Below are 27,743 nucleotides of genomic sequence, written 5' to 3'. Positions count from 1 at the left end.
CGTGACCAGGTTGCCGTACTGGCCTTGCAGGGTGGTGTGGAATGGCAAAAGGATCGTGACTTCATCCCCAGACAGTCCTTCGAGCACTGGTCCTCTCTGCCCAGATCTGCTTCGGTAGCTGGTAGGCATGAGGACGGGGTTGGGGGAGGGCAGCCAGGCATGAGGACAGGGAGGGAAGCCTGACAGGAACCTGTTAGGACCCATGGAACATGCTCTTGTTTTGGGTCCCCAGAACCTTGGAGGCATTACAGACAAAGCAGGTTCGTTCTGTCAGTGAGCAAAAGCACAAAGTAGCGTGATGCTGACCTGCCCAGTTCACCTTGTCTGAGGTCATGGAGAGGGGGCTACGGCCAACTGGCCTGGCTCACCCATGCTGCCGTGAGTAGGGAGGCTGGAGAAGAGGAGAGCCATACTGGATGAGAGCCACTTGGAGCCCTCATCAATATCACACTGGGAAATGTCTTCTGCGTCTCCACTCCGTCACTAGGGAGACAGGGAGACAGAAAGGCTGTGACAGCCTCGGGCAGGCTCTGGTGAACTCGTTTGGCAGAAAGAGCAACCTAAATTGATGGGAGGCTATTTGTGGTCTCTGTATCCCACAGGAGTGTGAATTGTATGTTTAAATGTTTGAGCACTGTCCCAGATCCAGTGGGTGGTCACGCACACTATATTACCCCCCTGCCCCCAATCTGGAACATTATCTGCTCTGAAAAGCTGAGCCCAGCTGAAGGGCTGTGGTGCTGTCCACCCAACCCTGGACTCTCTATGATACTGGGCCCTGGAACTACTTTACTCGCCCTGCAGAGAGCTGGAAGGGTTAGTAGCCCAGTGGTTGGTGCAGAAGAGCAGAGGCCCCGACCTTGTCGTGACCTGGGTGAGAACCAGACGTCTCATGGGGTGAGAGAGAGACACGATTCCTTTGGAGCATCCTCTTCCTGGGTTTCTCTGGGAGGACTTCCCTTACACTACACTCTGGTACTTGTCTTAGGGCCTGTTCTGGGTGTTTCAGCAGGAAACTTGCCCCACCCCCTCCAGGATCTCCAGCCTGCTTTTGAACGCTTGTTCCGGATTCTCCATGAATCTCTTCCCGGCCTCTAGCTGAGGCCGTAGGGAAGGCAGGTGTGAGTGGCTGAGTTCCAGTTAACCAGGTGTCTGAGTACCTAGCCCTGGACTCCCGAGCTTCTGACATTCCACCTAGTATTTTACTCTCAATGTAGGGTTCTGCTAGCAGGAGTTTGAACTTGGCATACTTAGGCTCCTGTGTGGTGGCTGTGTTCAGTATGAACCAGCGGGGTAGGTGGGTCTGTGGTTGGTAATAAAATCAGCAGGAGAGAGGATTTATATGTGTTGGAGATCAGTGGGTGGTGAAGTTCAGAGCCCTGCCCCTGGCCATGGTGTCCTGTTCTTGTCAAATGTCTTCCTCTAGGCTCCTTGCCCCTGCCAGGCGGTACTGATCCTTGGGCTTGCAAACAACCACTTCAGTCATCCGACCCCCAAGTACATTCCCCCAAGGCCTTGCTTCTTGATGTGGGTGAACATCACAGCACATCAGAGCCACGGGAAACCTCCCCAGCCCTCCTCCTCCACCATGCTTCGTACTTAATCTGTGAAATTGTTATTTGTGGGAAGCAGGAGCTAGCCGCTCCCAGAGTTGGCTTGATTTCTCTAAGTAAGCATGTCAACCCATCAGCTCAGAGTGAGCTGGCAACAGGCCACTATTGTCCCAGCCTGCCTGGGGCTGGCCTGCCTTCTGAGGGTCAGCACAACCCAGAGGGACATCTGGCTCTGAGACTTTCTTTCTTCACGTGGAGGGATGCCTCTGGAGACAAGGTTTTCCCCAGTGATAGGTGGGTCACATAGGGACTCACCTCTTTTTTCTGAGCCTCTGTCTCTCTTCTGGTCTGTCTTTGGTATAAGGCTATTGGTAGAGCAGCGTTTCCTTAGCACCCCCACGTTAGTGGCTCCCATACTTCCTGATGCCGCCCAGTCCACCTGGCCCTTTTGTGTACTCAAAGGTGCCTCTCCCCTACTAGTTCTCAACTTTCCTAATGCTGTGACCCTTTAATACAGTTCCTCATATGGTGACCCCCCAACCATAAAATTATTTTCATTGCTACTTCATAACTGTAATTTTGCTACTGTTATGAATCATAATGTAAATATTCAAGATATTTGATATGTGACACCTATGAAAGGGTCGTTTGATTCCCTAAAGGGGTGGCAACCGACAGGTTGAGAACCACTGGTCTCCTCCATCCAGGGTCTGATAGCCTCTTCCTGGCAGGGTCAGGTCATTATCTGCCCTAGGGTATGACCTATTGCTGAGTCTGCTGACCCAAAGGGGACCCCCATGGGTGGCCCTCTGCTGAGGCCCTGTTGTATATTTGCCTAATTGTCACTGCCTAAAGGATCTGCTCTGATGTACTCTAGGCGGTCTATGAAAACATTCCTATGCGCCTCTGCCCCTCCCCAATGAATTATTTGAAAGACTTTTAAGGATCAGATGTTAACACAGGCTTTCATCCTCATCCTGTGAAACCACCTACTGTCTTTCCAACTGTGTGTCCTCTCCCTTCTGTCCCTTGTCCCGGGCCAGTTCACTACGCACCCTTCTCCTCCCAGAGAGCCTCCTCGGTACTTTAAGCCCTTGAGAATGTTTCCTCAGTGCCAGTCTGGGCCGCTAGCTTCCTCACCATCACTGCAGTGGTCTACCCCTTAGAGACCCTCTCCAGTGGACCGCTGTTTCTTGTTGTGTTTCTTGCTCACCACCCAGGCAGGACCTAGGGCTGGGCAAGTGCTATGCTGTGCCTGCCTGGGTGGTGGTGAGCCTTCTCCCAGGAGTGGGTAACAATAAGGCCTGTCAAATACCCAGCAAGTGGTGGAAGTTACCAGGTGCTTGGTTGATGCCAGTTGTGGCATTTATTGGGATCCTCCTGTGTATGGGAAACTATACATTATTGTGGTAGACACACACACACACACACACACACACACACACACACACACACACACACACACACCTCTCACATTATGGTGAAGGCTAGAGAAATGAGGTCCCTACAATGAGTCTGGCTCTGAGCTGGCTGCTTTCCTTACAAGATGAGACCAGGACCCAGACTGAGAGGATTCCACTTGTGGACACAGGGAGAAGGAGCCATCTGCAGGCTAGGACAGTGGTCTTGCAGAAGCCTCAGACACTGGCTTGCTAAAACCTTGACCTCAGCTCCCAGCGTCATTGGCAGGAGATAAGTGTCTGCCTTACTTTGTCAGAGCTGCCCTGCAATCCTAGCACTTGAGAAACAGAAGCAGAAGGATCAATTCCAGGCCAGCCTCAGCCACGTAACAAGTTCCAGAGAAGCCAGGGCTACAGGAGATTCTGTCTCAAAGAAAGGAGGGAAGATGCAGATGTCAGTCCACAGCTGTGTGCCTGCCTCTCCCCTCCCAGCCTCCTCTGAAGTCACCTTATTAGCTTAGTGGTATGTGGCTCACCTACCAGGGAACAATTCCAGCCAAGTCTAGGGGTGTGGCAGTCATGGCTGTGTCTAGCTGCTGTCAGGATACCTGGTGCAAAGTGGCTGGAGATGTTCGTCATGTAACTCATGGGTATTCAACACCCAGGTGCCATTAGGGTGCTTTGTAGTATAGAAGAAGGGATACATCCTGGCTCCATCTCGGGCTTGTAGTCTCAGGGAGGGCTGAAAAGCAATCTGTGACAATGGCAACTGGGACGCTAAGGAACAGAAAGCCTGTTACTCTTCCAGCTGCACAGACTCGATGTCTGGCCCTTCCATGAGTTCCAGAATTAGCCACTGTGCCACAGCTAGATTCCCAGTCATTGACACCTTTTCGACAGTGTTTGATCATAAGGCTGGCCCAAGAACTTTAAACAGCTAGTCATATCACATGCATGAGAACAGACAGAAACGAATGCAGGCCTGCTCACTTGCTTGTGCTCGGCTTGATTTCTTCACTCTTACATAGTTCAGGATCCTCTGCCTAGGGAATGGTGCTGCCCACAGTGGGCCTTCCCATATCAGTTAACATAATTAAGATGATCTCTTATAGGCATGCCCATAGGCCAACTCAGTGTAGGCAATCCTTATAGAGACTATCTTCCCAGGTGGTTCTAAATTGTGTTAAGTTGATTTAAATTGTGTTAAGTTAAATTGAAGCTAACCATTACAAGTGTCCTAGTCCATTTTCTGTATTTAACAGAACCCTTTGGACTGAGTACATAAAGATCTCAGTTCTGGAGACTCCGAAGCCAGCTTTCGGGGCTGCGTTTGGTGAGAGCCTTCTTGCTTTGTGTGTAACAACACAGCAGAAGGCAGCACGTGGGTGATTGAGAAGCTCTTGCTTTATATCAAACCCACTGTCCCAGTAACTAGTGACATCATCTGTTCATGAAGGCAGGGCCTGGTGATCCAGTCATCCTGAGGCTCCCACCTGTTAGTGTTGTTGCTCTGGGAACTGTGTGTCCAGCTGATGAGTTTTGAGGGACACCCTCAAACTGTCTTGGTGTGCACTTTTGAAAAATACATTGACCCGACTATGTCCTTTTCTTCACTGTCTTGTAGTAGGTCACCAAGCAGGGCATATGAAGGAGTAAATGTCCCCAGAGCATAGGATCCTATGGCTGGTCTTCCATAGACCTAAGCAGATCAGACAGAGATGCAGACAGGCAGGGTAGCTAGGAGGGGACCTGTCTGACCCTAAGGCAGGGGCAAGGCTAATGTAAGTCCTTTAGAAAAAGTGCCTGTGTCCCTTTGGAGTCAGAAGTTACACACAGGCTCTGAGTCCCTTCTCTGAACCCTAGGCTAGCTCTGTAATCTGCTGGCAGCTGGACCCACAGCAGGAGGGATGCTGGTGGGCCACACACAGCAGAGATCTTATTCCTACCATCATCGCCACTGGGACGGCTTGGTGCAAGGAGACGTTGGCAGCAGTGGGACTTGGCAGGAGACAAGTTGTTTGTCATGGCTGCGGGCCAGCCCGCAGGTTGTCCCACAGCATGTCCTTGGGAAGTCTTGCCCACCTGCCATTTGGAGTATGTGTATGTGTGTGTGTGTGTGTGTGTGTGTGTAAGGGGAGTGGATAGAACAAGAGGAAAGAACCAAGAGACGGGGGAGAGGTGTCCACATCCTGAGACCACAATCCTGTAGAGGAGACAGAAAATAGGGGTCCAGACCATCATGTGTACCACAGTCTTCTCCAAACTCCTGTCCCCCAGAGGCTAAGAATGGAACTTTCTTTGCAATGGCTTCCTATTGATATCACTAATTAGAATGGGGTTACAGTGGACTTACGAAAGGAGGAGAGGACAGAGTGGACAGGGACAGGAAGGTGTTCGGCTGCAGAGACAGAGGTTGGAGCAAAGTATCTGCTAATCAAGCAGTGGTGGGGATCGACCCACCCAAGAAGCTGAGCGAGAGCCCACCTGCAGTGTTGAGACACTGTGCTTGCTGTCCCCTTCCACAGCACAGGGTGGTCATGTGCAGATCTCCCTGCAGTTACAGCTGACCCTGGTCTCAGAGCTGCAGGCTGGGGCTTCTGAGCAGTGATCTATCCCTGTGTCTGTACCCGGGAGACTTGGTGAGCTGGAATCCCTCTTGCGTACTTTTCCGTTTTGCTGTTCTAGGACCCTTTAAAACAGCACTCTTGGCTCTTGAGCCACATGTGGCTCGTGAATTCCAGGATCCCTGGATTGGAGGCATAAATTCAGCTTTTCCTTACATGCATAGCCTGTTAGCGAGGTGACTTGGACAGACACCACCTTGGTAAATGTTCCACGAGGGTGAAGTGTGGTTGGGGTGTCCTTGGGACCCTTGCTCATCCTGGGTCAGATCCTGCTGGGCTCTGGTCAGAGAGGGTGCTGGGCTCTTGTATGCTCAGCAGAAGGTTTTGGAACAGTGGCTATAGGCTGTGGCCCTGGACATGGGTCCCCAGAGCCACTGTGGGCCTCAGCAGGGGAACTTGTTTACTAAGAATCTGAGCAGTGACATCCAGAGGGAGCTGGGCCGGGCACACTGGCCCTGGAAACATACCATTGGCTGTCCTGTGGGACTCCAGGAGCCTTTTCAGTCTCAGCATTGGGCAAGAAGATAGTTCCTTGGGGAAGGCCAGAGCACTGCCACACACAGGTCCGTCAGCCACCAGCTCAGTGGAAGATTTCTAAGCCCAAAGGCCTGGGACTGGAGGTCATGGCTTTAGGCATTGTGCTATCCAGACACTGGGAGACTGTATCACCAAAGTAGCCAGGCTATCTGCTCTCTTAGCCTTGCCTGATTCCCCTTTCTCCCCCTCCCCACCCCCCCACCCCCGCTTCCTCAGCAGGGTCTGCTGGGAATTCTGGGAAATGCTGTCCCTCCAATCAGGTTATGAACAAAGGAGGCAGAACCAGAGATGCTTAGACTTGCCCTTGTTCCATGCTGTTGCTGATTGAGGGGACCTGGGAGTGCACAGGTGCTGCTCACAACAGTCCTTCCCCCCTATTTCTGGTACAGGCTTTAAGGAGGAAGCTACCATGTCCTAAGAGGAGTCAGGACATCAGCCCAGAAGCTGAGGCTAGCAGTTCTCTGCACTTGCTGGCTCCAGCCGCAGTGTATGACATGCCTGCATTTACTTGGGAGACCCAGATGGCATGAGGCAGCACCAGCTGTGATCAGGACCTGTCAGTATCGGGGCGGCAGGTAGCCTCATCTTCCTGAACCTCGTAATTTTCCTTGTAAAGTGATACCTGCCCCAGTGGTACAGTATCTCAAAGGTACTGGGTAGCAGGGGTACTGGGCACCAGAAGTATTCTGGGTGGGGTAGTGGAATGGACAGTTTCCGCCTTCCGTCTCCACTACACATAAAAATATCCAGTCTCATCTCCTGGAGGAAGGGACTGTGGTGAGTCAAAGCCACTGTCACCACAGGTCTCTTTCTCGTGTAGACCTACTGATGCCACCACGAGGACCCCACCATCTAGGTCTCCTGTTCTATGTTCAGTAGTTTTCTCGTTGCTGTGACCAAAACACCTGACAGGAAGCCACTTCAGAGAGGATGGGTTTATTTGAGCTCTCTGTCCATCTTGGTGGGGAAGGGTTGGCAGCGGAAGTCAAGTTAATCACATTTTATCCGCAGTCAGGAAGCAGAGAGGCGAATGCTGGTGCCCAGCTTACTTTCTCCTTTGTACTCAGCCCAGGACTCCAACCCACGGGATGTGTTGCTTGCCCCAATAGGTGACCCCTCCAGAGTTAAACCTGCCTGGAAACGCCCTCCCAGACATGCTCAGAGGTGACAATGAAGACTAGCCGTCACATCTCCAAATGCCATTAACCGTGAGCCTGGGGATTTTTGACACAGAACCTTGGGGGACACATGCAAGCCACATCGAACTGCGGTGAACGTTTCAGTCACATGAGCACTGAAGGAGGGGACAGCAGGTGTGGTCACTCCGCATTCTGCCATTAGCTCCAGCAATTATTACACCAGCACTCCAAGGCTGGCCTTGTAGGCTTAGGGATCAGGATTGCAGCAGTGAGCAGTGAACAGTCTGGGGCTGGAGGTCTGGTCACACCCCTTCCTGGCTGTGTGGCTTTAGGCTTGCTGCTAACCCTCTCTGATTTCATTGCAGGGGTAGCAAACATGAAACAGGTTCAGCTGGTGAAGGGCTTCAGGGTGGCCTGACACTTCTGAAGGGATGGCATTCTCTCACTTGCTCGGATGTGGCAGAGCTGTGGCCCACTGATTCTGTTCAGTTCTCACTTCCGTGTGCTCCACTGTGCTTATTCTACGTAACAGATCATCCGGAGTGGCCCTTTTAGCCTAGCATCACACTCGATGCATATCCAGCTCCTTCCCATTTACCTACATGGGCTCTGCTACCAGGCATGCCTCTCTGTGTCCCCCTCTCCCCGGGTATCTTTCTAACACTTTACCGCCTCCATAAATCCTGAGACCAAAGCCCATCCCCCACTAGCTGTGGGCACAGACACCCCTGCCATCCCAGCTGGCCATCTAGAGCCAGATCACCCCTCGCCCTGCTCCCCGTCAGGCTTGGGGAGTCTGCTCCCTGAGTAGTGGGTGATAAGGGCAGAGCCAGAGCAGAGGGGTAATTAAATCATGAGGTAAAGCTTTGTAGAACACGGGATGCCTCATTAGGCCGTGAGTGAACAAGCATGCGTGCCTGCCTGGGCCCTGAGCGCCTGTGAGCCCGTGTAATTACAGCTCAGTGTGAGCCTCGTTAGCTCCATGTTCAGGGAGGGCTTGGTCTGGGGGGCCTCCATGGAGCCACTGGAATCTGCCTCAGGGTGGGTGTGGCCTCCCTGCTTGGTTAGCCTGTGAGATTGAGGGCATCCAGGGGTCTATCCTGTAGACCGGACACTGGCCTGGCCCCTGGCTTATATCCGTTTCCCAAGAAGTTTCCGTAAACCAGCACATCAGACAAGGCCTCAGGTAGGAGTGAGAAGAGACCTTTCATTACACAGACAGAAGACAGATGGGCAGATAGGATCTTAGAAAGGGAACCAGGACAGTGAGGGCTTGGGGGATGAGGGGCCCAGTGTGGGGAAGCAGTATGCTCATGGAGGCCAGAGACCTGGGCCCATATTATGTTCACCCTGCTCTATATCCATGGTGTTTGTCCTGGATCCTCTCATTCAGTCTCCCCGAGTAAGCTATTCAGAGCCAGCCTCTGGCCAGTGGTCAGTCTTGACTGTAACACTCCTGTGTCACCCGGTTTCTTTCCAGTGACGATGTTTTTTCCTGGTTCTCCAGGGAGACACTGCCTTACCTGGTTCCCACACCTCACAGCCAGATTCCTAGGTGAGAAATGTGATTGGTTCAGATCTCTAGGAAGCCTGTGATTGGCTGGCTGTAGAAGGATCCCTTTTGATTCAATCAGCAAAGGCAGCAAAGGAGGGTGGTCAGTGTGAAGAAGCTGGTATAGGCTGGCCTAGCCCCGCAGGGGAGACAGCAAGAAGAAATTGCTCAGATCTTTTTGATGTCAGTATCCTTTTCAGAGTCCCTTTCATTTGAATTTTGCATATGTGTACATGAACAAACTGACACATAGCATTTAATTTATATTCCTAATATGGGCTTATCACTTTCCAGCATTCTGTACAAAAGTGCCCGGCACTGGGACAACATGTGGGATTGAAGATTTAGGAGCCCAGTGGGCATGGCAGTTCTTCATCACCATCTCAGTACTTGGGAGGCAGATGTCTCCAGTTTGAATGCCAGGTTTAGTGTCCACCAGCAGCTGGTGGCCCACCGCATAGCTCTGAAGGATGCCTTTGCTCTACACCCTGAAGGACGCAGCCTTTCCCACTCATTTCAGAATAATTGAAGGAGTCTTCAATGCACTTGTCTATTTGACATTGAAGACTCTGCTCTGGCTTGCCCTGTCCGGGCACCATCACTGTTCTTGTGCCTCTAGTGAGCCCATTCCTCAGATTGGCTATGGTAATGCCACTGCTTACTGGGTGACTTAAAACAGAACCTTCTTTCTGGTTCTGCAGAGAACGCTGTGTGAGGCTGCCAGTGTCCCTCGACTTGCGACCATGTTCCTCTGGTTTCCCATTACCTCCTTCTCCTCTCTGGTCCGTGTCTCCTGTGAGACGGCCATTGGATACCTTAAGATCCACTGGGGCGACTCAGGACGAACTCTTTGGATAGACCTCTGCTCAGTTACATCTGCAAAGACCACTTTTAGATGAAAACACACACACACACACACACACACACACACACACACACACACACACACACACGGAGCTTCTGGGGCTCAGCAGGCAGACTTGTCACTGTTGTCACTGGGAGGTGTCATTCTGTCTTCTGTTTAGACAGGGATGCAAGGAGTTAGCATTAGCTCACCCAGCTAGTGGGCACTACTGCCCCCTGTGGCTGGGGTTAGGCCACGTTTTTCCAGGGCCAGTAAGGGAGGGGTCATTTGATGACCATGTAGGAGACTGAGACAGCCCACAGCACTGCACCCAAGGGCTGAAGACATCTGGCTTTCATCCTGTAGGTAGCGCTTGCCTGCATAACCACCATCTCAATAACAGGTGTTAGCAGATGAACAACCACGGACAACAATAGATAAACTCAGCTCCGAGAGCCCCTGCCTGAGCGCAGCACAGTCCTGTCTGTAAGTCAGCAGCTGGGTCGCCATGCTGGCAGCATTCACAAGCTCTGCCACACCTCTCAGTCCTGTCACCTGCAGCCCTATCTGCCCATGGCTCCAGCTGTGTGCGTGCCACCCTTCCCTCTGGGATCACCGGGATGGCACTATTTTGTGTTTGCCACTGAGATTCTCGGGATGTTACGTCAGTGTCTGGATTGAAGGTGGCTGCTTCCTGGATCCCTTTCCAGCTCTGGGGTGGGAAGAACAGGCTTGGCCCCTCCCCCAGCCAATCACTTCAGGGGAACCTGGGTATGTGCTAATGGACCCAGGAAGCTGTAAACTCTAATGAAAGCACTGGGGGATGAGGCTCAGCACGGGGCTGCCTGTGGCTTCCTTCCTCATAATTAAATCGGGGATCCTCCTGCTTAGGGGTTGAAGGGAGGCTGGGCCTCCTGGTGGCATTTGTTCAGCGCCAACCCCGATTCCTGTATTCCTTCATTTAATTCACTTGAGTGGACAGGGGTAGGAGGAGAGAAGAGCTCACCCAGGCATGTGCTCGGGGGCTCTGTGAATCTGGGCAATCCCTTTAACTTCTGGCTTGGTTTTCTCATCTATATAACGGTGATGTTTATGTAACAACGGCTGGAGTACAACTGACTTCAGGAATTCAAGGTATGGACAGAGGTGACCTCCCACGCAGTCTGCCTTAAGGAAGGGAAGGAACATGGGTGGTATCAATCAGAACCCTCAGCTCTCACACTGCACTTGGTCTGTGCCCATGCTCCTCTGAGCACCCACCTCATCTGTCTCCTTTTCAGCCCTTCCAGCAGGCCTCTGTAGTATCTTGTGAGCATCCTTCATATTGTGCTGATGATGTGGTTGGGATCTGGAAAGGACAGCGGCTTGCTCAAGCTGACACCAGCAGAGTGTGAGTCCTAGCTGTGGTTGGCATTTCTCTGCCTGCTCGAAGCTCCAGTGAGACTCCTGCCCAGCTGGGCTGCCCACGCCAGACCAGATTGACACACTAGGGAAGGCCCTCTACTGGTTAACATCAGAGAATAGCATAGTATTGCCCTGGGGACTGTGACATCTGCAAGGGGGTTGAGGCGGGCCAGTTTAAAGGTACAGTGTTGGTCGGCCTCAGCCTGATATCCATTTAAAGGTAAAGGATTGTGTGAGGGACTTTGTCACAGCGTTCCTTGGCCACAGACATCCCCCCTGTGCATGGCTGAGGCTCTGGAGGAGTCTTTTTCTGGTCAAACCTGAGTCTCCAGCATCTCTTGGCTGTATTCACTTCATTTTTATTAGGTCTTTACAGAGTGGTTTCATTTTTATCCTGGCTATTGGGCTTGGCTCCACCTGGCTTTTCTGTACCGTTCACCTTTGGTAGTTATGGGCTATGGTTCCCACACATGGACCTCCCTCAAGAGGAACCCTCCCCAGAAGTGTGAGTTAGAGATCCCTGCTGTCCCGTCTCCCCAGCTGCAGATCTCAGAGCCCTTCATTTCCCCACAGGCCTTGGGGTGCTTCTGATTTGCCTACAGGATAGAGCACTCTCTCTTTAGGCCGCTTATGACTGTCCCTCTGAGTACTCGGGAGACCGAGCGTGCTTCTCAGGTGTCACAACTGATGACGCACCTAATGCCTGGGCACGGGAAGTCAAAGTGTCCTTACTTGTGGATACACAGTGAACAGTAGGGTCAGAAGCAACCCCAGCCCTACTGGCAGGCACCCTCTGTCACCAAGGAGGGCTCATGCTCTCATACTCTGACATGCATCCAGTCCAAGGCAAAGATAGTCCCCGGGTAGAGACAGTAGCACTCTTGGCAGGACATCCCTCTAACCTGGGGACAGTACTGCAGCCTTGCTGCCATCAAAGTTCCCCTTTGCTTTCACTCGAGGATGCAGAGAGGACCCCTGAGTTATTTGCTCAGTCAAACAAGACTCTTGGGAAGCAGCAGACCGAGCCCGAGGAACAGCCTCTGTGACTTTTGCCTCGGAGCAGCTTCTGAGCAGGCTCCCATCTGCAGCATGGGGCACCCTGCCCACCTTAGTTAGGAAGCTGTTCTCGGCTGGCCTGTGCTTAATTGCCCAGAGAGTGCCAGCCTGGTGGGCTTCATCTTCACCTGCATGGGAGGCACCATCCTGCCAGGCACCATAATTGAAGTCCTTGGCTGCTTGGTTGTTCTAATTAACTGAGAGGCCCCTCCTGCCTCCTGGCTTTGCCAGCTGCCTACAAGGGGGAGCCTAGAGCTAGGCTGCCTACTCCAGGGTGGGGTGGGCTTTCCTGATGGGTCCTTGCAAGAAGCTGATACTCCAGGGTCCTGGTTCCCTCTGGATTAGTTGCACACATGTGTAGCCCTGTGTGGCTTTCTACCACCAGCATTTCTGCTCCAGTGGGTTGATAGGATTCAAATTCATTGCCGCCGCCGCCGCCCCCTCCCGCCCCCTCCTCCTCCTCCTCTTTCTCCTCCTCTTCTTCCTCCTCCTCTTTCTCCTCCTCTTCTTCCTCCTCCTCCTCCTCTTTCTCTTCCTCTTCCTCTCCTCCTCCTCTTCCCCCTCTTCCTCCCCTCCTTCTCCTCCTCTTCCTCCTCCTCTTCCTCCTCCTCTCCCTCCTCCTCTTCCTCCTCCTCTTCCTCCTCTTCCTCTCCTCCTCCTCTTCCCCCCTCCTCCTCCCCCTCCTTCTCCTCTTCTTCCTCCTCCTCTTCCTCCTCTTCCTCCTCTTCCTCTCCTCCTCCTCTTCCCCCTCCTCCTCCCCCTCCTTCTCCTCTTCTTCCTCCTCCTCCTCTTCCTCCTCCTCCTCCCCCTCCCCTTCTTCCTCCTCTTCTTCCTCCTCCTTCTCCTCCTTCTCCTCCTCCACAACCACACATAGCTGGAAACCCCACCTCAGGTCTTTCTACACTGAACAGTTGATTCCTGCACAGCCAGCCAGAGCCTTTCCAGGTTATTGATCACAGCAGGAGCATGGATTGGGGGATCTGACGGTCCTTCAGGCCCAGGTCTCTGGTTCTGGTGTCTGCGATGTCGGCTAGTCACTGGGGACTTTATGGTTGGTAATGGGCATGTGACAGCCTCATAGAGGTTCAGGGGCTGTGCCTGGCTGTGTGGGCAAGGTGCTGCTTGGGGTAACACTAGCATTCAGAGCTGACCGTGGTGGGTCTCAATACTGTGGACCAGTAAGGCTCACTGTTCCGGGTGGGCCATGCTAGTTATTCTGGCTGTGTTGTTTCAGGAACTTTTTTTTTAAGGCAACTTTGTGAAACCACAGTGACTTAGAGTCTGTTTTAAAGGTCATGCTTGGAGTTCCAGGCCACAAGCCACAGACAAGGCTTGAGGAGCCCAGCGCTGAGACCAAGCTGTGTGAAGGTGCAAGACTGTCCTTTGGCGGTGGGTTTGGGGACCTGCCTCCAGGGTGGTGTTGGGGGTATTGGCTCTGGTGGTCAGCAGGTGTGGAGCAGCCATCTGCTCCTCAGTCAGCTGCAAGTTGGACCCTTGGAAGCTGCAACTCCCCACATGGAAGACAGCTCCCCGCCAACCTCCCTGCTGCTGGGGGAAGTTTAGCTCATTCTGTGTAATGCATCTGTGTAAGGCCCTCTGATACCCAGGCGAGGACCCCTCCAAAGCCACTGCCTCCCTTGCAATCTGGTAGCCCAGGCTATGTCAGCAGGGGCTTGGGTGGGGGATCCCACAGGGTATCAGTGAGGAAGGAGGAGGAACTGGGCAGAGGCCAGCATTACTCTGTGTCACGTGATTGCTCACAGTGTGTAAGGACCGAGCTCCTCACTGGTCAGATCCAAATGGCACTCTTCTGAATCCTTGACGTGTGGCCTAAGATCTGGCACTTAGTAGGGGAGCAATAGATGCTTAGTGGGTGAGCAGTAGAGGCCTGTCTCTTTCAGAGCACTGAGAAACACCTGCTGGCTAAATGGCAGTGCTAACTGTGTGAGAGGAGACGAGGGGGCGGGAGCTGTATATTCCATAGGCCATGGGATCTACAGAAGGCTTTAGGGAAGGTCGGGATAGCATGATGTTGGCCGTGGCCTGAACCAGAGCTGAGGCAGGAGAGTTGGGTAGAGGAGATGAGCTGGGCCTGCCAATTATGATCTCAGCACCCTGCTCAGAGAATCTGCCCAGGGACTCGGCATCTAAGTGCCTGACTCCCCTCTGGAGCAGACAGGCCTTGGCAAGGTCTGGTGGACACATTGATGGGATGAGACCTGATGGTGCCAGACCGGCATGGTCCCCACTTCCGGCCTGACAGCTGCAGCCTGAGAGGGAGTGCAGGGCCCCTGGGACCTCAGGTGCTGGGAGGCCTGAAGCTGGCCCCAGCCAGCCAGCCCCAGCCAGCCAGCATCAGATATCTGAGTGGTCAGTCCAAATCAATGTCAGGCAGCTTGCCCCTCCTCTCACACAGTTCAGGGCAGTGTCCTCATTCTGGACAACCATGGTTGCCACTTTACAAATGGAGAAACAGAGACTCTGAAGAAACCATACAACAGGGCCAGGTTAGACTCCCAACCCAGGTCCTTAGCAGAACACCACGTCTTATATCATCTCTCTCTGTATGTCTGTTATTCATGTGTCTTTATCATGGTGGCCAGGGCGGGGTTGGGTTTATACCTGAGATGATGGTGATGGTGGCGATGTGATTGTCATTTAGGGGTACTATTGCTGTGATGAAACACCATGACCAAAAAGCAAGTTGGTGAGGAAAGGGTTTATTTAGCTCACACTTCCACATCATTATCCATCACTGAAGGAAGTTAGGACAGAAACTCAAGCAGGGCTGGAATCTGGAGGCAGGAGCTGATGCAGAAGCCATGGAGGGGGACTGCTCACTGCTCCGCCGGCTTTCATATAAAACACAGCACCGCCATCTGGGCTGGCCCCACCCACAATGGGCTGGGCCCTCCTCCATCAACCAGTAATTTAAGAAAATGCCCTACTGTTGGATCTTATGGAAGCATTTCCTCAGTTGAGATTACCTCCCTTTGGGTACCTCTACCATGTGACAAGCTGACAGAAAAAAAGCCAGCACTGTGATGAAGATGCCCCCCCTCCCATCTACAACTACAACAATGCGCTATTTGTACCCGGCAATGGTTTCTGGCTGTGCATTCCTGCCTCTGCTGTCTCATTTAGTCCTTACATGAATTATAGTCACTTAAGAACCTGGGGCTCTGAGTATCAGAGACTGCAACTTGCCAAGTGCTTTGCCAGGGCCCCTCAAAGCTCAGCCCACAGGGGAGAGTTGTCCCTCTACTGATCCCAGGCCCCATCAGGACTACCAGGTCAGGCCAGACTCTAGAACCTTCATTAGTAAAGAAGCCGGGTAGCATGGAAGCTCTTCTGGAGCCTGAAGTTCAGAGAAGTAAGCAGCGAGTGGGGGTCGCCTCCCCATCTCCTTCAGCCTGATCTGTCCGGAGGCCAGAGACTGGCCTCAGGGCACCTGGCCATCAAACTAGAGCCAGAATTGGGTGTCTTCTATCTTTGAGCACCATCCAGCCTTGCCTGGGCTCAACCACATGGTGCTGACCACAGGCAAATCCACAGCTGCCCGTCTGCCTTCCAGGCCCATCTGCTGTTCCTTCAGTCTGGCCAACAGACATGCCATGGGGCGGGGAGTGAGGGGCTGTATCTTCTGGCTGCATACTGGCTCCCTCTGCAGTCCCAGCCCTGGTCAAGCTATAGGGGCTTTTAGAAGCACACCTGAGCTTCTATTCTGGGGCCTGGGTTTCTGCTTGACAAGCAAGGAACCTGTCTTAAAACCATCTTGGTGGCATGGAGTGTTATAGGCCTGAAAGACAAGTGGGTACCAATGAGTGCAGTGTGAGTGGCCCTCACAGACCGTATTTATTTATGTAGAATGACAGTGGCCAGATCCCACAGGGACAGACTGGACAGATGTAGATCTGTGATTGCTGGACTGGGGAAGACGGACTAGGATGCTGCCGGGGTCTGGAACTTTTCTGGGGGATAGAACTATGGGTTAGAAGGCACTGTGGGCTTCCAGGCACATGGAATCCACAGAGAGTTACGCACACTTCGAAAGGGTGAGCTTTGAATTAGGCATGTCACCCACCAGCCTAGAAGATGCTGAACTCAGAACAAGACTCTAAACATGTTTCTAAACCCTCTCCTAATGCTGGGATCTCACCATGAGGGAGGAGGCCCCAGTGGGGAAGAGTCCAGGCTAGGGAACGAGGATGGACCACTCTCTAGCTGCAGGCACTTTGCCTACTCTGGGGTATGGACACAGATGCCTGTTTCTGTCATGGATTCCTTTCCTGGTGGTCTTCAAGACTCTCATAGAGCCGTCTAGCAGAGTGCTTGCCCGTGAAGCACAGCCATGTGTCTGGTGCCCATGAGTTCCCCTCCTGTATGCTGCCTCTGGCTCCCTCTGTTGTGTTCCCATGCCGTCTATGCAGCCGGCACACACACATGATGACCCTGGGCTGCCTCTGGGCCATCCTGAAGCCCATGTGGGTCAAATCCCCAGCTGACTTGAATCCCAGATCTTCTGGGATCAGGCTGGGCCTCTCACGCCTAGGAAGCATCTTTTGGAGCACTCTGAGGGCCCTGATTCCAACATTTTCCTTTATTAACCCCAGTTCTCACCCCTGACCCCTTTAAGCTTAAGATGCACTGGCCTGGGGTAGGGTTTGTGGTGTCAGATTCAAGGACTCTGGAGACAGCTTGCCTGGGATTAAGTCTCAGTTTTGCACTCAGTAGCCAAGGGGCTTTTGGCAAGTGAATTTTCCTCTTTGCCTCAGTTTTTCCATCTGACCAATGGGGGGATAGGGGTTCCACATCTTTTCAAAGTTGTTCAAAAGATTCAGCATGTGCAGGTGCTTGATTGGGCTCGAAGCTGACTGTGACCCCTTCTGGCTTGAGGTCCAGAAGCCACGAGGCAGAGCCTCAGTCTCAACCTCTCCAATTCCTATGCTCTTTCTACGAGAGTCCTAACCTTCCATTCCTTGTTCCTCCAAACCCTGACTCCTGTAGCTGCTGCTTCTGGCTCTGCCTTCCCCAGCCTCTCCTCTCCTCACTTCCCGCTTCCTCTTCTCCTGTGAGGCCTGGCTCTTCTATTCTTTCATGCTTCTCCATTAAGAAGCAGCGTAGACCTCAGGATGCTGATTAAGTGTCAGAAGGACTAGGCTGGGCTTGCCCAAGCCTCTGCTCTGAACCCTGATGCCTAGCGTGCTGCTCCGAATGGTCAGAGAGGGAAGGAGTCTCCCTGGGGCCTCCTGATCAGCTCACATCTGCAAGGTCCACTCAGACTTTCTGGAGCCTCTGGAACTTCCTAGTTCAAAGACTTTTTTTGTTTGTTTGTTTGGTGTTCTGATTTGTTTTTGTTTGAGATGTGTCTTTCTACATAGCCCCTGCTGTCCTGGAGCTCACTATGTAGACAAGACTGGCCTTGGACTCACGGAGATCGTCATACCTAGCCCCAGACATCTGAAGTGTTTCTAAGCCTTAGATACATAGTGACCAGGCAAGGATGACAGCTGCTCCTTTTATCCTGGTGGGGTCTGGGCTCAGCTGGGTGAAGCTCGGTGAGGGAGTAATGGAGCTGCGGCTGGGTTCCCATTACCTTCATGAACCTCTGTGGCCATCTCAGCTCCACACAGCATGAGGTGGAAAGCCAGCCTGGGCACAGATGGCAATCCCTGCATCTTCCAGGGCTCAGGGCTGCGTGGCTTCACCACAGCCTGAGGGTGCTGAGTTCCTAGGGTCGATAGCTCAAACCGTATAGCTCAGAACAAATGTATCTGACTGGCACTAGAAGCTGGGACTCTGAGATCCAGGTGTCAGCAGGGGGGTCCTGATGCTGGCTCCCTCAACAGGCCCCAGGATAGACTCAGCCTGACCCCTTCCTAGCTCTGGTGTTGTTGGTAGTCTTTGGCTTGTAGACTGGGGTCTGCTTGCTGTTTCTCATCACAGGGTCCTCTCTCTCTCTCTCTCTCTCTCTCTCTCTCTCTCTCTCTCTCTCTCTCTCTCTCTCTGTGTCTGTGTGTGTCTCTGTGTGTATGTCCACCCCTGGGTCCTACTCCACTTTTCTGTCAGGTCCTTGTGCTTAAGCCCCTCCTGCCTGCAGCTTGACGTCTTTATCTTGACCATCTACAAAAACCCTACTGCAGAGCAGTCTCTTGCTTGCAGGGCTGAAGGTCCAAACCTTTGTCTTCTTCTTTTTTTTTTTTTTTTTTGGTTCTTTTTTCCGGAGCTGGGGACCGAACCCAGGGCCTTGCGCTTCCTAGGTAAGCGCTCTACCACTGAGCTAAATCCCCAGCCCCCTTTGTCATCTTCTTAGGGCACGCAATCCACCCGTCTTTGCTCATCGTTGCCTGCGGTGTGCAACAGCCTGTCATTACATGGCCAACAGAGGTAACACCTCTCACTTCTCATGCGTTCACAGGTAGACAGGCACACATTGGGCTGGCTCAGGGTGGTAGCGAGTGGCTCTTTGTCCATTGTCCCTGCTTGCCTCCCCTGCATGCCTGCCAACTCTGCAGAAAGAGCCTAGGGCCAGTTCCATTCCAGGTGTCTGCAGCTGCCCACACTGCACAGGCGCCCCCTCCCTCCCCAGGCTAAGTCTTGAGTGAGGGAGACTCACCCTGATTGAGCTGAGCGGTTCTACCTTTGCTGACCCACAGGCTTCCTAGAGTTTGGTTCCCCTCCAGTGACACAGGTAGTTTGGTTTTGGTTTTATTATTTGGTCATGGGTTTAGATTCCCCTGTTGTCACCGTGAGAGCTCCACTCCAGAGGGCTCCCAGGACAAGTGGATGGGATTGGTGGCAGACCCTGCCATTCTTCATGGTGAAGACTAGAGACAATGTGGACACAGACCACAGGGAAGAAGAGCTTAGGCCTTATGAGAGGCACACATTGGCCCTTGAGCCCTCAGCTAGAGGAAAGATAATTTTGCTGGTATGGGGTAAGGCAGGCATGTTGGAAGCACGTCCTGAAGGAGGTGGTACTGGGGCGGGAGGTGTCTCAATTCTACTAGGAGAAGAGGTGACCTTTCTCTGCAGAGAGGCTGGCTGCCTAGTGACTTAGGTTGACATTGGTGGATAGTGACTTCCGGCTCTCTGAGGTAGCTTTGCCTCGGGTGAACCCCAGGACCTATGCTGTAAAGACAGGTGTGACTCCCACTAGCCCTTGATTGGAGAGCTTGGCAGGACCCTGGGCTGGGTAGAGGCTCTTGAGGGTAGAAGTAGCTTCTTCATTGTTACCCAGAACAGGACTGGAGGGGCGGGGTCACAGACTTTTGAGTACCACTGTACTTTCTAGAAGCCAGAGGCAGGCATGGCAGAAAGCTGTGGCTCTCTACTAAGTAGATTTTGTTTTGCCCTAATTGGCTCTTCTTTCCTGGTCCTTCCTCTCCAGCTGCCTCTCCATCCTCTCTTCCCAGAAAGACCACACATCATAGACTGACCACAGATGGGGAGCCAGGGCTCAGAACAGTTGCGATGCCCACTCCAAGCCACGCAGCTGAGCTGCCTGAGCCACGGTGCTAACCCAGACTCCTCACTGGTCCAAGGAGGGCTCCCAAGCCTTTGTCTGTGGAGGGGGCACCGTCCTCCCGCCACCAATCGGAAGTCATCTCTCCCCCAGGGGGGCTTTTGTGGCTCCAAGGAAGCAGTGGACATGAAAATGACATACAAATTGTAAATTGCCCACAGACATTAGTATCTGTTACTGTGGTAACCGCCCAGCCTCGGTGGACCTCAATTGCCCTGGATGGCGAGGTTATGCCAGCATTCCAATTTAATTGCATTATTTTCCCCGTCATAAAAATAACGAGTGTCATGTATACCCCCAAAACTCATCAAATTGTCTGCATTAAGTATGCTGCTCTTGATGCATTGATTACGTCCAAATAAAGTTATTAAAATAATGTAGCTGCATCACAGAACATCTACAAAAGCAGAAAGGGAAATTTATTTTGTTTCATCCACCCTGCATAAAGCATTGTTAACAGCTTTACGTTAGCAGAATTCCAACCCCCCCCCACCCCAGCCTCGTTTGCTTATTTAACAAGGCTGTGATCACTGGTCTATATAATTAAGACATTTTATATACAATTTTATATTCTGTTTCCCCCCCTTAGGGAGTTTTAAAGGGAAACGGCAAGTGTGTGTAGCAGGCACTTGTCTGGTCCCCTCTGTTTAAGCATAAAGGGGTGTGGCCCTTTATCTCCTGTATCTGGGCCCCGATTTGTTGCTACTACAGCTGGCATTTATTACAGCTCAGAGGCCCAGTACGGGTCAGGGGCTCCCTCTGGAGGGCATGTGTTAGAGCTGGGGGTACAGCTCAATGATGGCCTGTAATAGCCTGGGTTCTATACCCAGCTTCCCCCAAAGAAAAGTTTTTGATAAAATAAAAGGTCTGTGTTGAGTAGGTGCACACACTATACCAGGCATGGGCACCGTTGCTTCGAAGTACGGATTACATTGCTCTGCTGTCATGGAGCTACACACCAGATACAGATAAGGAACACGGCATGCAACCCAGGCCAGGAGAAGAGAGCAGGCTGCTATGGAATGGGGTGAAGATGTCGGTAAAAGGTTCAACAAGGCAGCCACACTGGTTCACCGAGCAGGCTACCCATGTCTGAGATGAGAAGAAAGTCTCTAGACTGTTGTACTAATGTCATGTGAGAACACCCAGGCCCAAGGTCCAGGCTGGATGCTGATATCAGCTGGGATGAGGGACACTGGGTCAGGTGTGGAATGATGGCGAGGTAGACTAGGATAGGGCCAGCCTGTCAGGCATCCATCACTGGCACGCATCTTCAAAGGACTGAGTTTAGGCTCATCGGTGGCCTGCTGCAAGCTGGGCTTGGCTAGCGGCTGTTGCCCCTGCCTCTGAGGACTGATGGACTAGCCTGGGCAGGTCCCTCTGCTGGCAAAAGTAGAGGCTACATACAGGGCAGAGCTCTGTATATTAGCCTCTTCTTGGCTCTCCTTGCAGCTTGCTAGCTGTGGTCTGTAGTCTCAAGCAGATCACAGGGCCCTGCCCAGAGTCTAGGACAGGTGAGTGGCTTACCATTCAAGTGGGGGACATGTGAGTTCCAGAGAAAGGAACTGGGAGGGGCAGGAGAGGTGAAGGCCTGGGGTTCTGGTGTGCACAGTTACAGACTGCTCTGAATGTGAAGTACAAAGCTATTGGGCAGGAAGTGAAGTGCCATGGTGTTAGCCACAGTGCTTCTGGGCTCTCCCTATGGATTCCCTGCGGCCTGTGGGGCACAGTGATGTAGATGAATATTTGAAGGACAGGTGATAGCATTGGGGTTGGGTGTCATGGAGGAATGGCTGTTGGGATAGGGAAAGGTTATCTGCTATAATACCCAGAGAAGGAAGTCATATTTGGGGACTGCTGGTGGTTGGGGCATGGAAAGAGAGCGTGGTTCAAGGGTATCTCTCTGGTGACTATCTGAAGAGTGGAATATAGTCAATATCGTTAGGGAGGCCTGCTGGTGATCTACTGGGGCCATGGAGGACTGGCACCTTGATGACCTGTTAGGCAGATGTTCCTGTTACCATAGTTGGGGTCAAAGATTATGGTACTGACAGAGCCCAGGTCAGAAAGGTGAAGAGTTACCAGGAATCTCATTCACAGGGGTGGACTCTGCCCTGTCCTGCCAACAGTTGCTGCTTGGGCATATGGGTTGATGTTCTAGAACTTTCTGTGCTTCAGAATGTATTGGAAGTACACCTTGGCAAGAATCCTACTTTTTCAATATTAGGAATATGTTTAAATTAAAAATAAAAATCACTTTGGGATTCTAGTAAATCCTGTGGTAGGATAGCCTCAGGTTTAAGGCTGGTGAATTCTGGCTTAGTCTAGAAGGAGCAGCTCTCCTGCCAGGCCTGGTGCTGTCCTTTCCATGTGTGACCTAGCCCTGTGGCTGGCCACCTGGAATGTTCAGACCAGACACCATTGTGGCTCATAGAGCCTGAGGGGGTTGGGGAATAGATTGGGGGTTGCCTTCATTCGCAGATCCTGAGACTGGAGTCTGGGTCTAACACTGTGGGCTCTCTCCAGACACCTGCCCACACAGTGGGTCAGACACTCCAGTTACTGGGGCGACCCCCGTGAGGAAAGCCTCTGGGTGTTAAGTTGAGCTCAACCACCTATAGTACAGCTTGGGAGAGATCCCAGAGGCCTGCCTGAGGGTGAGACTCTAAGATTAGAGAGCTGGGAGTTCACCCAACCACTAGCAGGTACTGTCCCAGCAAGGGAGTGGCTGCTTTTTGTCCTGCCACAGGTATAAGGAGTGAACACAGGGCTTGATCCAAGAAGGGAAGACAAGGCGCACCCAGGTGGCTTGCAATGCCACCCACCTTCTGTCCCCATTTTGCAGATAGTCTGTTAGCCATTGTGGTCCCCAGCTTTGTACCCACTTTTCATCTGTCCAGCACAGTGGCTTCCCTGGCTTCATGTCTAGCCCTTAGTTCCCCCAGGGGAGCATTAGAGATTAAAGCAAGCCACTGTGTCTTGTCCCTACTGTCCCTATAGACAATTGCCTTCCTCGACTCCCTTCCAAAGCTGTACCACCCTGACCTGTGGCAGGCCCTGATGGCACCCAGACCTGTGGAATGGTGCCTTCCTCCCCTGATGCCCACAGGCCCCACACTGTGCCATTTGTCCCCTGGGACTGGAGCTCAGCCTCAGTGACCCACTGAGCAGGGAGGAAGCCTACTCAGGAGAGTGGGGACCCTCAGCATGCTCCGTACTCCTGCTCCAGGGGCCCCCAGGGTGTGGGGTCTGCCGAGTCTAGCAATGTACTGATGTCACTGTGTGATGATACAGGCAGCTAACCGATGCCTTCTGTCTTGTTTCCTCAAGCTGACGTCATCTCCACTGTCGAGTTCAACCACACTGGGGAACTGCTGGCCACAGGTGACAAGGGTGGCCGGGTGGTTATCTTCCAGCGGGAACCAGAGGTATGTGTGTGGAGGGGTCAGGAGGGAGGCAGGAAGAGGATGGGCAGGTGGCTAGAGGATGGAGTTGGTGGTGTTGGTGGTGGTGGTGAGGGTGAGGGTGGTGAGGGTGAGGGTGAAGGTGAGGGTGAGGGTGAGGGTGAGGGTGAGGGTGAGGGTGGTGAGGGTGAGGGTGAGGGTGGTGAGGGTGAGGGTGAGGGTGAAGGTGGCTCAGGTGGATGAGGCCTGGCAGGATGCAGGTCATACTCTGAGCAGGACTTCTGGGCCACCTTGCCTAGGTGCCTACATAGAATTGTTACTGACTGCCTTCTGTTACAAGGTGCCTGGGGCTGGAGGGAAAGGATTGGGGAAGGGCCTGGTAAGTGGTCTGAGACAGTTTCCTAAAGCAAATGAGCTGATTATTCACTGACATGCTCCTGTCCCAGACAAACCAACAAGCTCTCAGCAGAACCTTCCCGACCTGTGTAGCCTGCGGTTGTAGCTGGGGAAGGAGCGAGGACTCCCCCACCCCAACCCCACCCCAGCTCTCTGCTGGCCTGGCAGGTTTTGCTCAGACTTCCACTCTTCAAACTGGCCTTTGTTTGTTTGTTTTTGTTTTGTTCTCCAAGTCAGGGTTTCTCTGTGTAGCCCTGGCTGTCCTGGAACCCTCTCACTCTAGACCAGGCCGGTCTAGAACTCCGAGATCCACCTGCTGCCGCCTCTGGATTGCTAGGATTAAGGGCATGTGGCACCCACACCTGGCTTCAAGCCAGCCTTAACCTGTTCTGCCCTCCCCTGTGGCTGTGCAGCAGAATAATGTATACAACAAGAGCAGCCTGAGACCACCCACCCAGGAGGTCATTTCTGAAACCCTAAAGAACCGTGCGGTCCAAGCCCCCTCAACAATGCTCTCACCGATGCTCTGAGAATCCACTTTATGCAGACGCTGTGCTGAGCATTCTATGTTCCACACAGTTTCCTTGTTTTCTTTCTTTTCTCTTTCTTGCTGGTCCCTGAGGGTACAGATGCACACCCATTAACAGACAGACCAACCAGCAGCAAGCCTCACGGAAACCTGCTGTGTTCTGTCACCCCAGCGAGGGGCTTCTCAATCACTGATGTGTTGGGGGGGGGTGAGAAAGCCAGGAAAGGGAGAAGGGAGAGGCTCAAGGGAACAGGGCCAGGGGGAGGAGCTGAAGCCACCCTCATCCCTCCAGAGTGCTGTTCCCTTGCTGCATTAGCTCATACAGACCCCTCCTCACCACCCCACCACGCAGAGAGCTGCTGCTACCCTTCATCTGACAGCCGAAGAACCTCAGCACAGAGGGCTTAAAATAGCTCACCAAGGGCAGGCCAGGGACAGCCTGATGCACACAGGTGTCACAAGACCAAACTGTCCCACCAGGGCACACCAGAGTCAGCTATCCTTCTGCCTACTGCAAAGAGAAATGAGCTCAGAGGTTCTGGCTTTTCTCCTTCAGTCTGTCTCTCCCTCTGGTCCTGCTGACCTTTTTCACAACTCGTGCTCATGGGGAAGAGAAGGCAAAAACGTGGAAGGATTTTCAAACAGATCCTAATGCAAGACGGAGACAGGGACCTAAAAATAGGCACTTTCAAAACGAACAGAAAAGCCGAAGCTGTGCTTGGCTGGCCGTCTTCACTCGTTCCCAGCTGTGATCCTGTGTTGTCATAGAAACTTGACTTGTCTGCTAGGAGAGTGGTCCCCAGTATTTATGGCAGGTCCAGTGCTCAGTACTTGGAGGTCTCCACCAAGATGGGTTCGTAGGAACTCTGCTGCCCAAACTGGGATGGGAGCCACCGTGGGAAGCAGGGTTAAGACCTGACTAATGGGGATAGCATCTGACTTCAGCCAGGGGGATGGTGAATACTTTGTGGGTACATGGGGAGATCCACGGCCTCACAAACATAAGGACCTAAGTTTAATTCCCTGGAACCCACAGGAAAATACAAGTGCCTATGATCTCACGTTTGGGGAGACTGGAGACAGGCAGTTACCTGAGGCTTGCTAACTTAATCAGTGAGGTCCAGGACAAGGAGAAGCCCTGCCTCAATAGGGTGGGCAGTGTTTCTGAGGACAATACCTAAGGCTGTCCCTTGCATGTGCATGTTCATACATGCATGCACACCTGCACATATGCACATCTTTGTTCACACATATATACCTGCATATCCTGGTCCACACACATAGATCTCTGGGCACACATCTGTGTATCCCCTGTGCCCAAGGCATACACTCCAGCATATACCCATATCCACCTTGTATACACACACCCCCATGTATACGCACATACACACCTGCACACATTTATACCCCTGTACACATATATACTTGCACACACATACACCTGCATACAATTCTGTACATACACCCCTAGATGCACACACACACACACACACACACACTTTTCCACATCCTACCTACTGCTTGCACACATATACCCCTGCACATACCCACACCCTCCATGTATACACATACCTGCACACGCACACACACACACACACACCCCGGTAAAACATACACACTTGCACATGTTTGCACACACTTCTATACACATACACCTCTGTGTGTACACTTTCATACCCACTACTCGCACACACCTACTCCTACATATACCCACACTCTTCCTGTATACATGCCTGCACATACACACACACACACACACACCTGTAAAACATACACACACATACCTGCCCATACCTCTACATACACACACACACATACTTTCATACCCACTGCTTGCACACACCCATCCCTGCATATACCCAGACCCTCCTTGTATACATGCCTGCACACACACACACACACCTGTAAAACATACACACTTGCACACACACATCTGCACATTCCTCTACACATACACACACACCTGCACATACATACCTGCACATTCCTCTGCACACACACACACACCTGCACACACATGTACACACACACCTGTAAAACATAAACACTTGCACACACATACCTGCACATTCCTCTACACACACACACACACACCTGCACACACATACCTTCACATTCCTCTACACACACACACATACACACCCCTGCACACACACATACCTACACACACACACCCCTGCACACACACATACCTACACACACACACCCCTGCACACACACATACCTACACACACACCCCTGCACACACATGCACACACCTCTGCACACACATATCTTCACATTCCTCTACACACACATACACCACTGCACACACACATACCTACACACACACACACACACACACACACACACACCTGCACACACATGTACACTTGCATCAGTAGTTTCCTTTGCTGATGCTCATGGTACATAGATTGCAAGGTGCATTCAGCCCCTTGTCACGCCTGCCCCCATCTTCCCTGGGCACTCTGGTGGCTCAGTCTGCCTTTGGGTTTCCCTGCAGAGTAAGAACGCACCTCACAGCCAGGGTGAGTACGATGTGTACAGCACCTTCCAGAGCCACGAGCCTGAGTTTGACTACCTGAAAAGCCTGGAGATAGAGGAGAAAATCAACAAGATCAAATGGCTCCCGCAGCAGAACGCCGCCCACTCGCTGCTGTCCACCAATGGTGAGGCCCTGCGGGTGTGGCTGTCCTGGCCTCACTCCACCTTCCAAGTTTCTCTGTGGTTTTAGTGACAACCAGATGACTCTTCAGCTTTCCCTGACTGATCACAAATCTCCCACCATTGTAAATATAATGTTCACAGATAGCTCCAAGGTGAAGATCATGTTGAATACTTCAAACAACAGGGACCAGTTTCAGAAACCAGGGACTACCAGATACAAACTGAACTCTTAGCCAGAGTCACAAGTCACCCAAACTGGGGCTGCTCCATGTCTTTAAAAATCATTTCTTACCATTCTGGAAAGAAGCCAGCCATGGGGCCCATCTACTTTTTAGCCCTACAAAATGTCTAGACCAGCTTTCCTACTCATTTCTTCCCCCACCCCCGCCCTCACAGATGGCTTCGGCCAATTGAGGGTCCCATTTTCTCTCTAGCTCCTTCCCATGTTCATGGTGTTGTTTGTTTTGACTGCAGATGTTATCAGGGTCCTCTGGGGAAGCCAGGCGTGTGGGGGAGAGACAGAGAGAGGAAAGAGGGAAAGGTAGAGATGGAGAGGAGCTGTGATTCTGGCCCCTATGATTGTGAGGCCAGAAGCGCACACACAGCTCAAGCCTGGAGGGTGTCTGCTGGCAGAATTCCCTCTTCCCAGGGAGGTAGACCTTCATTCTGTCAGGGCCTTCAGCCAATTATATGAGGTCGGCCATCTCCTGATGGCAGGTCATCTACTTTATGCATTTAAACTTTAATTAATTCTAAAGGAGCCCTCATAACAAGAGCCAATGTGTTTTGAACAATATCTGTGGCATAGCCAAGATAAGCCATGAGATTATCGCCAACGATTCTTCCTCCTGTGAAACTCACGGGAGGAGTACAGCACAGAGGCTTCTGGTTTGTAGGTGGCAAGTACCACTGAGTTAGGAATGGCAAAGAGACCACCCTCAGGAAGGCACAGTGGTATGTGCCCAATATAGAGGTCAGTAGAGATCCTTACAAGAGTCATGCCCTTTGACCTAGCAACATCCTCTGTCAGTGACGAAGAGATTCGGCAAAAAAAAGATTCCCCATATGCAGAGGTCTTCTACATAAGGCACAGTGAGGGAGAAGAGGGATGTG

General features: G+C 52.3%; 1 protein-coding gene across 2 annotated transcripts in view; it reads left to right on the top strand.

Moving 5' to 3' along the window:
* Ppp2r2c (protein phosphatase 2, regulatory subunit B, gamma) overlaps positions 1–27,743 on the top strand; it is an 84,677-nt gene that overhangs the window by 32,476 nt on the left and 24,458 nt on the right. For both annotated transcript variants that reach the window (NM_057116.2, NM_001412427.1), the window contains 2 exon segments: positions 22,965–23,062; positions 26,467–26,632. In NM_057116.2, coding sequence (NP_476457.1) covers positions 22,965–23,062; positions 26,467–26,632 — 264 coding nt within the window.

The sequence above is a fragment of the Rattus norvegicus genome, chromosome 14 (genome assembly GCF_021556685.1).
Source record: "Rattus norvegicus strain SHRSP/BbbUtx chromosome 14, alternate assembly SHRSP_T2T, whole genome shotgun sequence".
In the NCBI taxonomy this organism is placed as follows: domain Eukaryota; kingdom Metazoa; phylum Chordata; class Mammalia; order Rodentia; family Muridae; genus Rattus; species Rattus norvegicus.
The sequence above is the reverse complement of the archived record's forward strand: the minus strand, read 5'-3'. Positions and strand labels throughout refer to the sequence as shown.